The sequence below is a fragment of the Catharus ustulatus genome, chromosome 23 (genome assembly GCF_009819885.2).
Source record: "Catharus ustulatus isolate bCatUst1 chromosome 23, bCatUst1.pri.v2, whole genome shotgun sequence".
Taxonomy (NCBI): Eukaryota; Metazoa; Chordata; class Aves; order Passeriformes; family Turdidae; genus Catharus; species Catharus ustulatus.
This window is the reverse complement of record NC_046243.1, coordinates 2,932,165-2,945,870: the sequence shown is the minus strand read 5'-3', so window position 1 is coordinate 2,945,870 and position 13,706 is coordinate 2,932,165. Positions and strand designations below refer to the sequence as shown.

At 40.9% G+C, this 13,706-nt stretch overlaps 1 protein-coding gene across 2 annotated transcripts in view; it reads left to right on the top strand.

Moving 5' to 3' along the window:
* The first annotated feature begins 2,155 nt into the window (after window positions 1-2,155).
* LOC117006338 (MAGUK p55 subfamily member 3-like) overlaps window positions 2,156-13,706 on the top strand; it is a 22,041-nt gene continuing 10,490 nt past the window's right edge. For both annotated transcript variants that reach the window (XM_033078718.1, XM_033078717.1), the window contains exons 1-9: window positions 2,156-2,262; window positions 4,946-5,056; window positions 6,248-6,366; window positions 6,867-6,944; window positions 8,893-8,973; window positions 9,490-9,627; window positions 10,586-10,667; window positions 11,456-11,541; window positions 12,961-13,035. In XM_033078718.1, the coding sequence (XP_032934609.1) occupies window positions 5,032-5,056; window positions 6,248-6,366; window positions 6,867-6,944; window positions 8,893-8,973; window positions 9,490-9,627; window positions 10,586-10,667; window positions 11,456-11,541; window positions 12,961-13,035 (684 nt within the window). In that variant the 5' untranslated portion in view covers window positions 2,156-2,262; window positions 4,946-5,031. The remainder of the gene's footprint in view (window positions 2,263-4,945; window positions 5,057-6,247; window positions 6,367-6,866; window positions 6,945-8,892; window positions 8,974-9,489; window positions 9,628-10,585; window positions 10,668-11,455; window positions 11,542-12,960; window positions 13,036-13,706) is intronic.

The window sequence follows — 13,706 nt, the reverse complement described above, 5'->3', positions numbered from 1 at the left end:
AGTAAAACACAAGGTAAAAAACCACAAGTGATGCACAGTACAATCACAGCACCTGCCAGCTGATGGCAGACCCTGTCCCTGAACTCCTACCAGTGCCCCTTTCAGGTAGCTCCCACAATTTATGTACAGAATGTGATGTTCTGTGGTGTGGAACATCCTTTGGCCAGTTTGGGTCACCTGTTCTGGCTGTTCTCCCACTCAGCTTTTGTGAGCTTTTCTCTCACTAGTAGAGAATGAGACACAAAAAAGTCCTTGATTTAGGATAAACACTGCTTAGCAACAACCAAATGTTGTGTCTTATCAACATTGTTCTCATACTGATTCCAAAACAGCCCTGTGCCAGCTACTAAATTAACTCCATCCCAGCCAAAACTTGGGAAAAAAACCTTATCCATAACTAAAGGGGGTATGTTGGAGGTAAATTCTAGACTCCAAACCAGTATTTCAGTCTGACTCAGCTGCTGCTGAAAATAGCAAAAGAGGCTCCTCTCCCTCTCCCTCTCCCTCTCCCTCTCCCTCTCCCTCTCCTCTCCTCTCCCCTCCCCTGAAAACAAATTCATAAGGTTCAGAGATTTTTATCTCCTAGATTTCAGAAACTGAGTTTTTTTCACTTCATTATTTTATTAAGAGCAGACACAAGACATGCTTTTACTTGGAAAATATTTGTGTACTTTCTTCTTGCAAGGGTAGATGTCATGAGAAAAAGCAACCTCTGAAAGGGCAACACATTCACCTATAGAATTTTATGTTCTCCGTTTTTGTAAGAAAATACAGTTATTCTGCATGACTGACAAATCACAAAAACACTACCCCAATTTCAAGATGATTTTTAAAATAACTCCCCAACTGCAATGCAATGAAAATGGTCTGCAGCGTTACAGGTCTGCATTTACTTTCAATGATCAGAGCACAGGAGTGTAAGTTTAAATCTCTAAGTACACAGAACAGGGTGTAAATGTCTTTGAAATGGTTCCTTAATATCTGTACTGACTTTGGGCAGCAGGTTTGTTTGAAGGACTCCTGTTATAAGTATAAGCATAACATATTGTTGGCTTTTCGTAATTATTGAAATAAATTCTATATGTATAATGTTAAAATAGCTTTTCTATATGAATATAGGTTTTTTTTCTAATAGCAAAAGTTGAACATACATTTTTTAGAAATAGTATACTTAAACTACCTGCTTAGTTAAAATAACAACCCTAAACGTGTTTTTATTGCAATTATCAACACTCACCAGCTGCAAGAAGCCAAGACCACCACTCAAATTAAAAAATAATAATAATAATAAAAAAAATTAAAACCACAAGCCAAGAAACACGCATACTCTAAAAAAGCAAGCCCAAGAAGTAGCCATGCTAAATAGTTCTCAGGAAAAGTTGAACTAGTTAAATTATGCATTAAAAAACTAAAAATATGCAACAAGTTAATGTCTTGTAAAACGTATTTAAAAGACCGTTCCCAAAACAAACGTGTGCTCTTTGCAGCTTACCAAACACCCAACTGTTTTAACCCTTTGCTTTATGTGCTGTCAGTGGCATAAATCTCAGTTTAACTAAGCTCCTTTCAGACAAGCTGAACAAAGTTGACGGAGCTTACCAAGAGATTACGGGTTATATTCATAAAAGCCATGGGTGGCAAAGCAAAAACTTTAAGCTCCTGCACAGCTCCCTGCCTGCAGTGGAGGTTCTCCTGTTTTTGAGGAATGCTCCTGCAATTTGCCTTGCTCCCTGTACTGTATTTTAACCCTTTGCTTTATGTGTGTCTCTATTAAACCTTTTAAATTTTACCTAAACAGTGAAGCGTGTTTTTCACACTCCTCTGTCTCCTTTTTGGACAGAAAGCTCCGGCGTTGGTGGATTGTCCTGCCAGTCCCCAAGGCTGAGCCCAGCAAAGCCCTGTGGAGGCCGGGCCGAGCTCCGCCCGGCGCTGCGGGGAAGCCGCGGCCGAGCCGCCAGCCCTGGGGCGAGCCCCGGAGCGGAGCTGGCGGCGCTGACCCTGCCGGGGCGCTGTCGGATTCCGCTGTCGGATTCCGCTGTCGGATTCCGCTGTTGGATTCCGCTGCAAAACCATTCTACACAGCCCCAAGCAGCGCCGCCGCCCCGCCGGGCATGGCCGCTGAGGGCAGGGAGGCGGGTACGGAGGCGGGCACTGAGCGGCTCTGAGGGCGCATGAGCGAGCTGCGCTGGAGGCTGCGGGAGCTCCGTGCCCGGCCGGGGCAGCTCCAGCGCCGCAGGAGCCCAGCCCGGGCCGCTCCCGCAGGTAACGGCGGTGCGGGGCCGCGCTCGGCTGCACAGGCGGCCGGGCCGCCGCCATTTCGCGGCGCTTCGGGCCGGGCTCGGTGCCGCTTTCCAGGCGCGGCCCGGCGTGAGGGAGCCCGCGGGTCTGGCGGGTGTGCTCGGGCCGAGCTGAGGGCTCCAGTCCCTGGTGGATGTGAGGGAGCCCGCGGGTCGGCCGGGTGTGCTCGGCCGAGCTGAGGGCTCAGTCCCTGGTGGGTGTGGGCCCGGAGTGTGCTCGGGAAGCGGGTCAGGCAGGTCAGGCTCGCTGCTGTGCGGGAGGTCCGGTCCGGTCTGGTCCGCAGCAGCCTGGAGCTGTGAGGGGGTCTGGGCCCGCAGCTGTCACTCCTGCAGAATTCCCGGGAGCCGGGCTCGGTGGAGCTCACATGAAGCTCTCTCCGGACGGAACAGCCCCGGGGCTGCCGGTGCTCTGTCCCTGGGTTCAGGCGGGTCCCACATCCGAGGCTGCCGGGCCGAGAGCTGCCCCCTGGGCTGGGGCTCGGGGAAAAACCCGGCCCGTGGTGCCCGCAGGGAGCGATGTGCGGTTTTCTCCACGCTTCGCTCAGCCTCCAGAGCAGTGTATTTTCCGTGCTAGAGTAGGTTCGGTACTCTGTCAAAGAGCTTCGCTCAGGTTTAGACGGGAGGAGAAATCCTGTGTGGCCGTCAGCTGTCACCTATGGCCCCGTGAGCATGCTGATGCATGTTCTGAGCTAAGGCGAGGTAAAATGTTAAACTGCAGTTGTTTCTGAAATCAGCTACAGCTTTGAATAATACAGTCTGGATTAAGAAGCTTTATGTTGTCTCAGGCTGTGAACCACAATGGATTTATTCTGCAAATTAATAGGGATATGCCAGGTCATGCTGCTTCTGTTTTATCTCCTGCTTTGACCCCATGGCAAGCATCAGTTCAGTTTATTTAACCCTTTCCCAATATTAACAGCCCTTTTTCTAGGTAAGAAAGGTGTTTCAGGCATCCAGTCTTGGGAGCAGCTGGGCCAGGATATGTATGAAAAAATGATTAAGATTTAGGTAGATGTTTTTAAAGAGGAAAAGTGTATTTGAACATATTGATACTGCAATGAGAGGACAGATTCATTGTTTTGAGACCCATCTTGCAAAATATCACATGCTGTGGCTGATTTTAATACCTCTGAGAGCCAGCCCTGGGTATGGAATGCCTTTCATTCTTTGGAGTGTTCATTCCAGGCAGTTCTGTGTAATGGGATTTTTACAGAGCATGGAAGATGCCTCTAGGGGAAGCCTCCATTTTGATTGCTGTGTCTAACTCGACAAATTCTGATGCTCCTGAGTTTGCTGTCAGGTTTTTAAGATGCTGAAATACGTGTTTTCCAGATTCCTGTGTGGGTTGTTTTTTCACTAACAATCTGGAAAATAACTTGGCTTTTCATGGGGTTTGGTGCTGAGTAGGTTTGACTGTAGGAAGCACACAATTCAAGTTCCATTTGAGAAGATTGAAATATATGTCAAATGAAATGCCATAGTCAAGGAACAGTCAAGCAGTTGAATGAATTGCCCATAAATTTCTTTTGGCATGAAGTGTGTGTTTGGAAGTGAAATGTTTATTTCTTCTAAGCAATAGTTAATAAGAATGTTTAAATAAAGGTATGGAATATATAATGCACTGGAGTACAATCCATGGATTAGAGTGAAATTTCAACACTGAGTTCATTTATTAGAGAACTCCACTTATGTTTTGATACCCAGGTAGATTAATTAATTGTAGTGATAGAAAATACAGGGTTTGAAACACAGGTGACTGTTGAGCCTAGCATTTCACTCTGTTGTAGAGAAACTCGGGAATCTAAAAAATTCTAAATAAGTAAATGCTAATTTGCCATGCAGTACTGTGGTATTTTCAGACAGCTAGTCAAGAAAATTTGAATTGGAAGATCATCAAACTCGTTTCATACAATCAAAATATCAGAGACTTATCTACAAATAGAAACACAAGGAGAATCCTTTTTTGTATTCAGCAAGCAGTTGGAGGATGTGTGCTGTTATGGAAGTTTATTTTTATGCAGATATTACTCCAGTGAATTTTATAAGCATGAACAAGATTGTAAGTGCCCTGAAACACACTACTTCATCTAGGAATTACATGCTTAGATTCAGTTTTGCTTTTTTTTTTTAATTAAAAAAAATTGCTCTCAGTGACGAGAGAAATCTGCAAGAGAAATATCTAAAGCAATTTCTGAGCAGTGGAAGCAGCTTTATTTTTTATACCATCCTTAGTACCTGTGACAAGGTTGGTAGTGAAGCCCTGCCAGCTGTAGCATTCACCAGAACCCCAGGGATGTGCTCATTTCTTTGAGGTGTGCTTTTAGGAAGCCCCAGAGCATTTTGTGATGTGGCATCTTCCTGCACGGGGTATTTTCCAGTGCTTTTAAGCATCCCTGCTCTCCTGTTTTTTCAGACAGTTATTTAGACCTGTTCAAATTGAGAGATACTCTCTTTAGCCTCAGCTTTATCCAAGATACAATATGGTTATTACATAACCTAGTATTTTTCATTTTGTTGCTTGCATAGCAGAAAAACTGCAGAACTCTGCTTGATCCAGATTAAACTGAAAACTTGAAAAATTGCTATTTTTATATGCCTGACATTTTGCTTGCATGCTTGAGCTTAGCTATTATGTTTGTTCATTTCAGGACTGCCTCTGAATTGCAATCCAGAAAGGAGAAACAATCCTGTTGGTTTAAGTTGAACATTTGTGTCTGAGAATAAGAACAGAGCCATGCCAGTGCTTTCAGAAGACTCAGGTAACCAACTGCATGCTTTCAACAGAACAGTGACTCAAACCTTATTATAGGTGTTTGACACATACAATTAATTCAAATGTAATAGAATTAAGATAATCGAACTGAAGTTTTCTAACAATTACCTACAAGAAGGAAGGTGGGGTGCAAAAGGTGAAAATTAATAAAGTTTGTCAGGAAACAGTTACCTAAGAGCCCTAGAGTCCCTGAATATATTGTGATAGACCTGAATATATTGTGATAGGCTTCTGTAGGCAAAGTTGTACCTCTCAGTGTAACAGTGCCTTCTACATGTGCTTATTATCTAAGATCAGCCCATATATATCTACTCTCTGCTGTGTCATTTCTTAATATTTTCTGAATAAATAAAATGGAGTTGGTTAATTTTGTTAATATTCTTCTAACTTAAAATAAATGGTTTTGTTAATATTCTTCCTTGTACTTAAAATAAGTGATTTTGTTAATATTCTTTCTTTTAACTTAAAATAAGTGACTCTGTTCAAGGCTACTTTACTAGCTTCTCCAGTATGCTGCTGAGGAGGAAGTCATAGACACTAAATGATGCTTAGTGTTAAAGCAGAAGTGAGTTTGAGTTTTCTGGATCAAAATCTACTCTAAGATTCTCTGAGATAATAGTCACAGGAATAGATTTGAACCCCCTCCCGTTTTTTATTTTCATATTTTGTTTTGGTTTTGTCTTCCCAGACATGGTTCACCAGGAAAAATCTGGCATTTGTCTGGCCTGTGTACTGCAAAGTTGGGGTATTGGTGATTTAAACACTTTTTAGAAAACTAGCCATAAGCTCTGATTCCACCACAGTGGAAATCCACACCTGTCCTTTCTTCCTCTGGTCAGGCCTGGATTCTTACAGGTGCCTCAGAGGTAGAGGGGGCAGGATAACACAAAGAGTTCTGGAAACAAAGCATAATAAACGTGAAGTGGGAAATGTGAAAGATAATTTTTTTAAAATTGTTTATTTATTTATTTTGCCTTAATACGATGCTGTGTTTGCCACTTATGGAGTGTTGCAAAATGAGTGGCAAATAAACATGATGGGTAAACACAAGATAAACATGAATGTCTCTGCAACCTTGATCACCAGTGTAGTACCCAAGTAAATGCAGTGACTGTTAATAGGTCCCATGAGAAATGCTGTGTACAATGGTTTTGTTCTGTTCTGAATCCAAATTTAGGATTGCATGAAACTTTGGCCCTTTTGACATCTCAGCTAAGACCTGATTCAAATCATAAAGAGGAAATGGGATTCCTGAGGGATGTCTTCAGTGAAAGGAGTCTCAGCTACCTGATGAAGGTAAAAGTTTCTATTTATTTATTTAGGTACTTATGTACATTCTCCTTACAGTTTACTTTGCTCTGTTCCCTTGATTTATCAACGTTTACTCTGCCAGACTTTTTTTTAAGAATTCTGTACCAACCCAAGCATATGTGTGCTTAACAACACACATTAATGATGTTTGATAATTAGCATATTTTGTTCAGAAATAAATTTTTCTGCTCTTCTTGCTAAAATGAAGATACAGTACCCCATAGCTAAAAAGGAGTGTGAAATGACTTCATTTTTTCCCTTATGCTCCTAAAGTCTTTACAGATTTTCTGACTGTCTGAAACTGCCATGAGCAAAAAGAAAACTAAAAGACTCCTAAACTAAACAAAAATAACCCTAAGAGAGATTATTTTTCTGACACATCTCGGATTAAATTATGTTCCTTCAATAGAAAAATATTCCAGTGTAGGTTTATTTAGAAAGTTTTGTATCTCTGTAGAAATATCTCTGAATAATTTTTTTTTCAGATTCATGAAAAACTCCGTCATTATGAAAGACAGAGTCCAACTCCTGTTTTACATAGTGCAGCAGGATTAGTTGAAGATGTGAGTAAAAAATCTTGTCTCATAATTCTCCTATTATTTATGCCTGCTTTTCTAACAAATCAAACTTTGCAATTGTGCTGTATGTGAACATATTTCTCATCTTCCCCAACTGTCTTTGTAATCTGTTGGCCACGACTAATCAAGGAAATGAGAGCTCAGAAATCCCAAGTCATTAAATGTCTAGTGAAGATTGATACATTCAGGTAGAAGGGAAGGATATTATAAATGGTCCTCCTAAGAGAGGCTGCAAAAAGCATTCAGTCCTGTTTTGACAATAGGCTGTTCCAGCTGAACATTCAGTTTTTTATTGAGGCTTAAAACCATTAAAGCCAGGCAGTATTGCTGTTGGGGCAGTGTGGTTTGGGTTGGAGGGACCTTGCAAGGTGATCTCATCTAACCACCACAGGCAGACTCACCTTCCCCAGATCAGATTGCTCACAGCCCTGTTTATCCTGATTTTGAGCATTTCCAGTGGTGGGGCATCCCCAGCTTCTCTTGGCAGCCTTGTTTCCAGCCTGTCACCATGCAGGTGTTGTAGCATCTCACCCCCTTCATCATAAAAATATTCTTCCTTATAGCCAATCTAAATCTGCTGTCTTTCAGTTTAAAGCTGCTACCCTGTGTTCTGTCACTACAGGCCTTGGTAAAGAGGTTTCTCTCTTGTAAGCCTCCTTTATGTGCTGTATGACAGCAGTGAAGTCTCCCCCAAGCCCTCTCTTCTCCTAGCTCAGAAGTCTCAAATGTCTCATCCTTTCCTCATAGGAGAGGTGTCCCAGCCCTCTGAGCATTTTGTGGATGCAGTAGAGCAGGTCTGTGCACTGGGAGCTCTGGAGCTGGACACTGCTCTGGGTCAGGGGCTCTCATGAGAACAGGAGGAGGGGGAGAATCCCCTCCCCTGACCTGGGCTGGGCCTGTCTTCATGCAGGCTGGGACACAAAGCACACACTGCCATCATGTATGTGATGTTTCACCTGCCAGGATCCTCAGGCCATTCTCCTGAGGACTGCTCCAAATCAGTTCATCCCCATCTGTTCACAGAGCAGAGCTGTGCCTTGGGTTTGTGTGACACGATGCCATGTTCTGTGAAGTTTCCTCTGTGTTTGCTGGCTCTGTACATGCACCTGTTTTGTACCATAGTGTGGGAAGGGGCAGTACAAGGTTTGGGAGCTGAAATATTTCCCTTTTCAAAGTCAGGAGACCCCAGTGCCCCACCTTAACATGCAGCACACCCCTCTGCCTGTTCCCACACACAGTGCACCACCTGCACAAAAGTTTCAGTGTTGCTACCTGTCAAGTCATACAAAAATTTCCATCTTCAGAATAGCAGAGAAGTTTTTTATAGAACAGTATATAGAACTATATGACTTCTCTGTTTAGAACTCTTAACAGGGTAAGGAAAACTCTTTTCCCTCACCCCATTTTCCCCTGCTTTCTCTCTCCTCCCACCCAATCAGCCCAGTGCAGAAGTGCCTCCATTATTTCTCTAATCTTATGTTTAAAAGGCCTGAGACTCCAGGGCATATTTTGATGTCCAGGTTTTGCAAGGGAACAAGGGAAGTTGTGTTGCATGTTCCACACAGGTAATACTAGATGATTGCAGAAAGGTTTAAAATCTTCTATCAAATAATACAAACACAAGAGTGTTGTTTGAGGTATCATTTACATATTCCATGTAGAATTTAAAATTTCAAAACTCACTCCTGAAGTTATATTGATGGAATAACTCTTAAAATGTATATTTAGGGATTCTGATTCCTAATGCTGTCTTCTGTACTGTCTAATAAAAATAGCTAAAGAAACTTTGGTTTTTGTTCAGGTTTCATGCACTATGGACTGGAATGAGTTTTGATGGATGATAAATATTAGCAAACACTCAACAGAAATGTAAATACATCATCTTGTTTGGTGGACTCCTTTAATTTTGGGGTTGTCAATTTTTATTTTAAAGGTAATAGAAGAGTTACAGACAGCACCAGTGAATAATGAAGAAAAAGAGCTGCTTCAGCTGTTGTCAACACCACATCTCAGGGTAAAAACCACATGGGGGACTTTAATGAAATGCCTTTGCAGAATTGTGATAGAATATTTTGTAACAGAAAGGTTATATAGAAGCCTCCCTAGGAGAAAGGAAAAACATCTTCTAAACTTCTGTTCCACTGGGATTTCCTGCACAGACTTTAGGATGTGAAGGAAATTGAAAAGATACAGCTTTCCTGCATGATGCACCATGCTGTCTTCCATCCCTCCTTTCCTTACTGTTTTCTGAGGGACCAGAAATGAAAAGGAGAAGAAAAAGATCCCTTCTTGCTTTTCATAGTCCAAATAATTTTTTTTTTAGGCTGAGCTTTGTTGTTGTCTGGATTTATTTTAAATAAATGGATGTATATAGTTTACATGATGGGTAAGGTAATTGCTAAATCTTTTTTGGAGGATTAGAGGTGAGGGTAGAAAGGGGGGGGTTTCATTTTGCTGTAATACTGCAAAGGTGAGAATGGGAATTGTAGTATTCTCCATTACATTACTGTTTTTTATTTCCTTTATGCAGGCAATGCTTGTAGTACATGACACTGTAGCACAGAAGAACTTTGACCCAGCTCTTCCACCTCTACCTGATAATTTTGATGATGATTTTGATGAGGAATCAGTGAAAATTGTTCGGCTAGTGAAAAATAAAGAACCCTTGGTACATATTGGATCACCCATTTCTAGTCATAAAACTTTATAGTGAAACTATAAAACTTTAATAGTGCAAACTTTATAGTGTGAGTGTGGAGGAGACAGTGCAAGATGTCATCAAATAGCCTTCAGAAACTTGGAGTGTTCTGAAGCTTATAAATTAAAAAAATTTGGTAAATGATAAATGCACCTTCAGAGTTTTGCATTTAGATGCTTTATGGGCATAGTTTATAGTGCCAGTTAGCTCAGGAAACACAGTGAAGAAACTGTGTATGTTGAAGCAATTATGCTGATTATATGTATTAATTCTTTTCATACTGTATCTAACATTCAGTAACATAATTAATTCACTTGCATGAAAGTCAGTGATGTGTGGTAAGAGTGTGTTTGATACATGTATGAAAGCATTACATTGTCGAGGTCCTAATTGTATACAAGTGGAAATGGAAAAATTGGTTTCCTAAGGAAAAACAGTACTGGGAAAGAAATCTGCTTTTTGTGTATCACAATAATAGAAGGGAGCAGTGGTTGAATTCCTGATTAAAACTTTGTATTGCCAGCAGAGGTAGGAGGAAGAAAAAATAATTATTTGACTTTTGTTGTTTTTACATATAAAAGTGCTGACTGTATTGTATAAAGATTCAGAAGAGGAAGAGAAAGAATTTGTTACAATAACCTGTTTGCACACTTGAGTGACTTTGATGACCACAGTAATGCAGAAAGTGTAAACACTTAATGAAAGTCAGTAGAAAGGGAGGTGGGTGCCTACCCATACCTACCCATAATCACTTGGCATGGGCAAAACTTGAATAATGGTGGAAAAATCACCTAGGAGAAAGGAAAATCCATAGAACAAATTAATTCCAGTTTAAAAGATATAATAGCATATACATTATTTCACTGGTTGCTGAATTCAGGGCAAATTTCTTACTTTTTTTTTGAGTGGTGGGTATGTTTTATTTCAGGGAGCTACCATCAGAAGAGATGAACATACAGGAGCTGTGATTGTAGCAAGGATCATGAGAGGTGGTGCAGCTGATCGCAGTGGTATGGTTGCAGTAGAACATTCCTGAAATTGCATTTGTAAACCTCTCAAGTTTCCTAAGCATGCTCTTAGCAGATCTGTATTTCATCAGTAATCTGTTAATCTAATTACATATGCTTTTTATTTAAATGGCCATTAGGAAAAAATTAAAACAGAGATGGAAGAAGTATGTTTAAGCTTTAGAAGAATGCAAAGAATGTTTTATACTTTTAATGTTGTAGTTTCCTTTATTCAGTGTATCATATTGTTTTCTATTTGCTTTACTGAGTACTTCTTTTATATCAGATAACAGTGGCTATGTATATATGACAAGTACAACATTTCTTATTGAACTGGATAAACAAACCTAAATCTTGTAGAGCCTCTTCATGGCTTGTTAAAAAAAATTTAGCATTCTTTCTGTGAATGTAAAGTATTAATCTGTGAGTTGACAGTCATGTCATTCCTGCCTTTATAGTCAGCAGTGTGACCCCTGAGTTGGTCACACTTATGAAACTATTCCAGTTTTGCCCACTTAAAACAGATCCAAAGAGTGATCTTCCAGAGTACCTTGGCACAAGTTGCCTGTCTGCATGCTGCTCTCCTTTGAGGCTGTGCTGCATGGAAAACAAGGAATAAAGGCAGGAGACTGTGAGGCACATTTCCACCAAAGGCACTTGGCTTTGGTACTAAATCCATCAGTCTGGAGGAGGGAGGAGAGGAAGTACATGCTGATGCCTTAGGCTGGACATCAGAGGAGTAGTGCTTTCCAGTCTCTAGACCTATTTTAATTTACTTACCATCTTTTCAGGTCTTGTCCATGTTGGAGATGAACTAAGAGAAGTCAATGGTATTACTGTGCTTCACAAACGACCAGAAGAAATAAGTCAGATTTTGGTCTGCACTGATTTTCATTTCAAGATCTTTTCTGTTTGGTGATCTAGTAATTACAGTAGATGATGAAATTTAACCATGAGTTTAAAATATAGAGCTAAAAGATGCAATCCCTGCTTGTCTTTGCATTAAGAGTTTTTCTTCTCCCAGTGGATTAGTCTTCTCCTTTTGACTTCAGAAACTTCTGCGAACTGGATTGGTACCAAGTAAGATACAAATACAAAGTTAACGTGTTGCTCTGTCAAGAACTTCTCTTTAATGCTTTGTTTATGACAAGCAAACTGCAAATTATAAATACATTCCTAGAAGATGATTGATAATGTGGTGTGTTAGGAGGATGAAGAGAGTCTTGTCTGTGTGTTCAGTAGAGCTGTCAGTCTGTTCTTTACCAGCAGATTCCTGGTGACAGGAGCAATTTCTTGCTTTGAGCTTGTCTAAGTACCCACAAATCTTGGTAGAAAGTGTTTGTTGGGGGTTGTAGCTCTTATGCTTCTTTATCTCTGACTTCCCCCTTGTCTTGGTGTGGAGTGGAGGTAGGGACACAGTAAGGAGACTGGTATCAGTTCCATCACCTAATTTCAATTTAGATCAAATAACCCTGAGTAATACCAGTGACTGCTTTTAACTTGGGGATGGGGGGATGTCAAAACCACTTTGAAATAGTGTGTAAAATTTAATTTATGGGGATCTTGGGATGCTGCTTATCTGTCCTGTGTAATTTCTAATTACATATGTCCCATGTGAGGTAATGCCTGAAGTGTAACACTTTTAATGGTTTATTTTTTGAAGAAAAGCTACAAATGTTTGTCTGTTTTTGCATTTAATCTATGCAGAATTGCAAGCTTCTCTGCAACTCAGTTTAATGTCATGCCAAATAAGGCATCTAAACCAGATAAATCCATTTTAGATTTCTGAAGGACCTAGAAGTACTTTTTAGTTTCCTGTAACTAATAATTGTTATCTCCTAGCAAAGATTTCTAGAGTGAAAGTAGATGTTTATTTTGCAGATGCTTGCATTTCACTCTTAACAAGTTAGCCCCTATATGGAGAAAACACAGCAGTATTTTTCAAAGCAGCACTTTAAAATTATTAGTCTGCAAAAATTTAAGTCAATGTTGTACTAAAGGCCACAGAAGTGTTTAATGTCCTGTCAGCTGTAGCGCAGAAATTAATGCAATGGCTAGAAGCAAATGAAGGAATTTTAATGCAGGTCTTAGCCAAGGATGTCTCCATGGGCAAGACACTGTTGTGGAGTCATGGAACATCCTGATAGTCTCTGTAATGCAGTTAATTAGTGCATTAGCTTGGCCTGTTAGAGTTCTGAGAAGGAGACATCTGCTAGCTCCTTAACTGGGGCTTGAATAGTCTGCATGATATCCTTGTCCTGCTCTCAAGGTAAAAAACCATTTCTGTTTTCCTCAGGCTCAGTCTCGAGGGTCAATAACATTAAAGATAATTCCAGCCATCAAAGAAGAAGATCGTCTAAAGGACAGCAAGGTATGCAGCTGGAATCCTGAAGCACTTCTTTCCATCTCTGTAAGTGCAGCCTGCCTGCTCTTCAGGGGGCAGTGCCACAGACACTCCATCGAGCTGCAGAGATGGGAGAGTGCTTTCTTGTGCAGTGCCCTTTATAAACAGAATTACTTGTATGACTCTTCTGCTCTCCATCTTTGCACACGTTCTTCTGTAGCATTTCTGAAATCCTGCCTCTTCTCTTTGGTTTAATTAAATTGAGTGTTCTGCTGTCTCCTCTCACCATGGCAGCTGCAATCTGTCCATTATCTCTGGGCATTTTGCCACTCACTGGAGTGGAAATGGAGCTCTGCACAAACAGCTGCATTCACCATGTGACCCCATCAGCCCAGTCCATCTGCCCTACCTGACCAGCAATAACTTAATGCTCAACTGGTTCCTCATGAGATTCCTCTGTCAGTCTCTCTGCTTCCCTGCTTTTGGTTGCTGAACTTTTCCCTGAAGCCCACAAATCACTTTCTGAAGTGGTTCTGCTATTATGTATTCATGGTGTTAAGATACAAATCCAAAGTTGAATAGTGGGTTTTGATGCATTAAAGGAACATTTTAAGGACAATCTTTACAATTGGGCAACATTGTCATAAGTCTGTTTTTATTGTTTTCTCCCTCCCCTTATTTTTTTTCAACCATTCCTT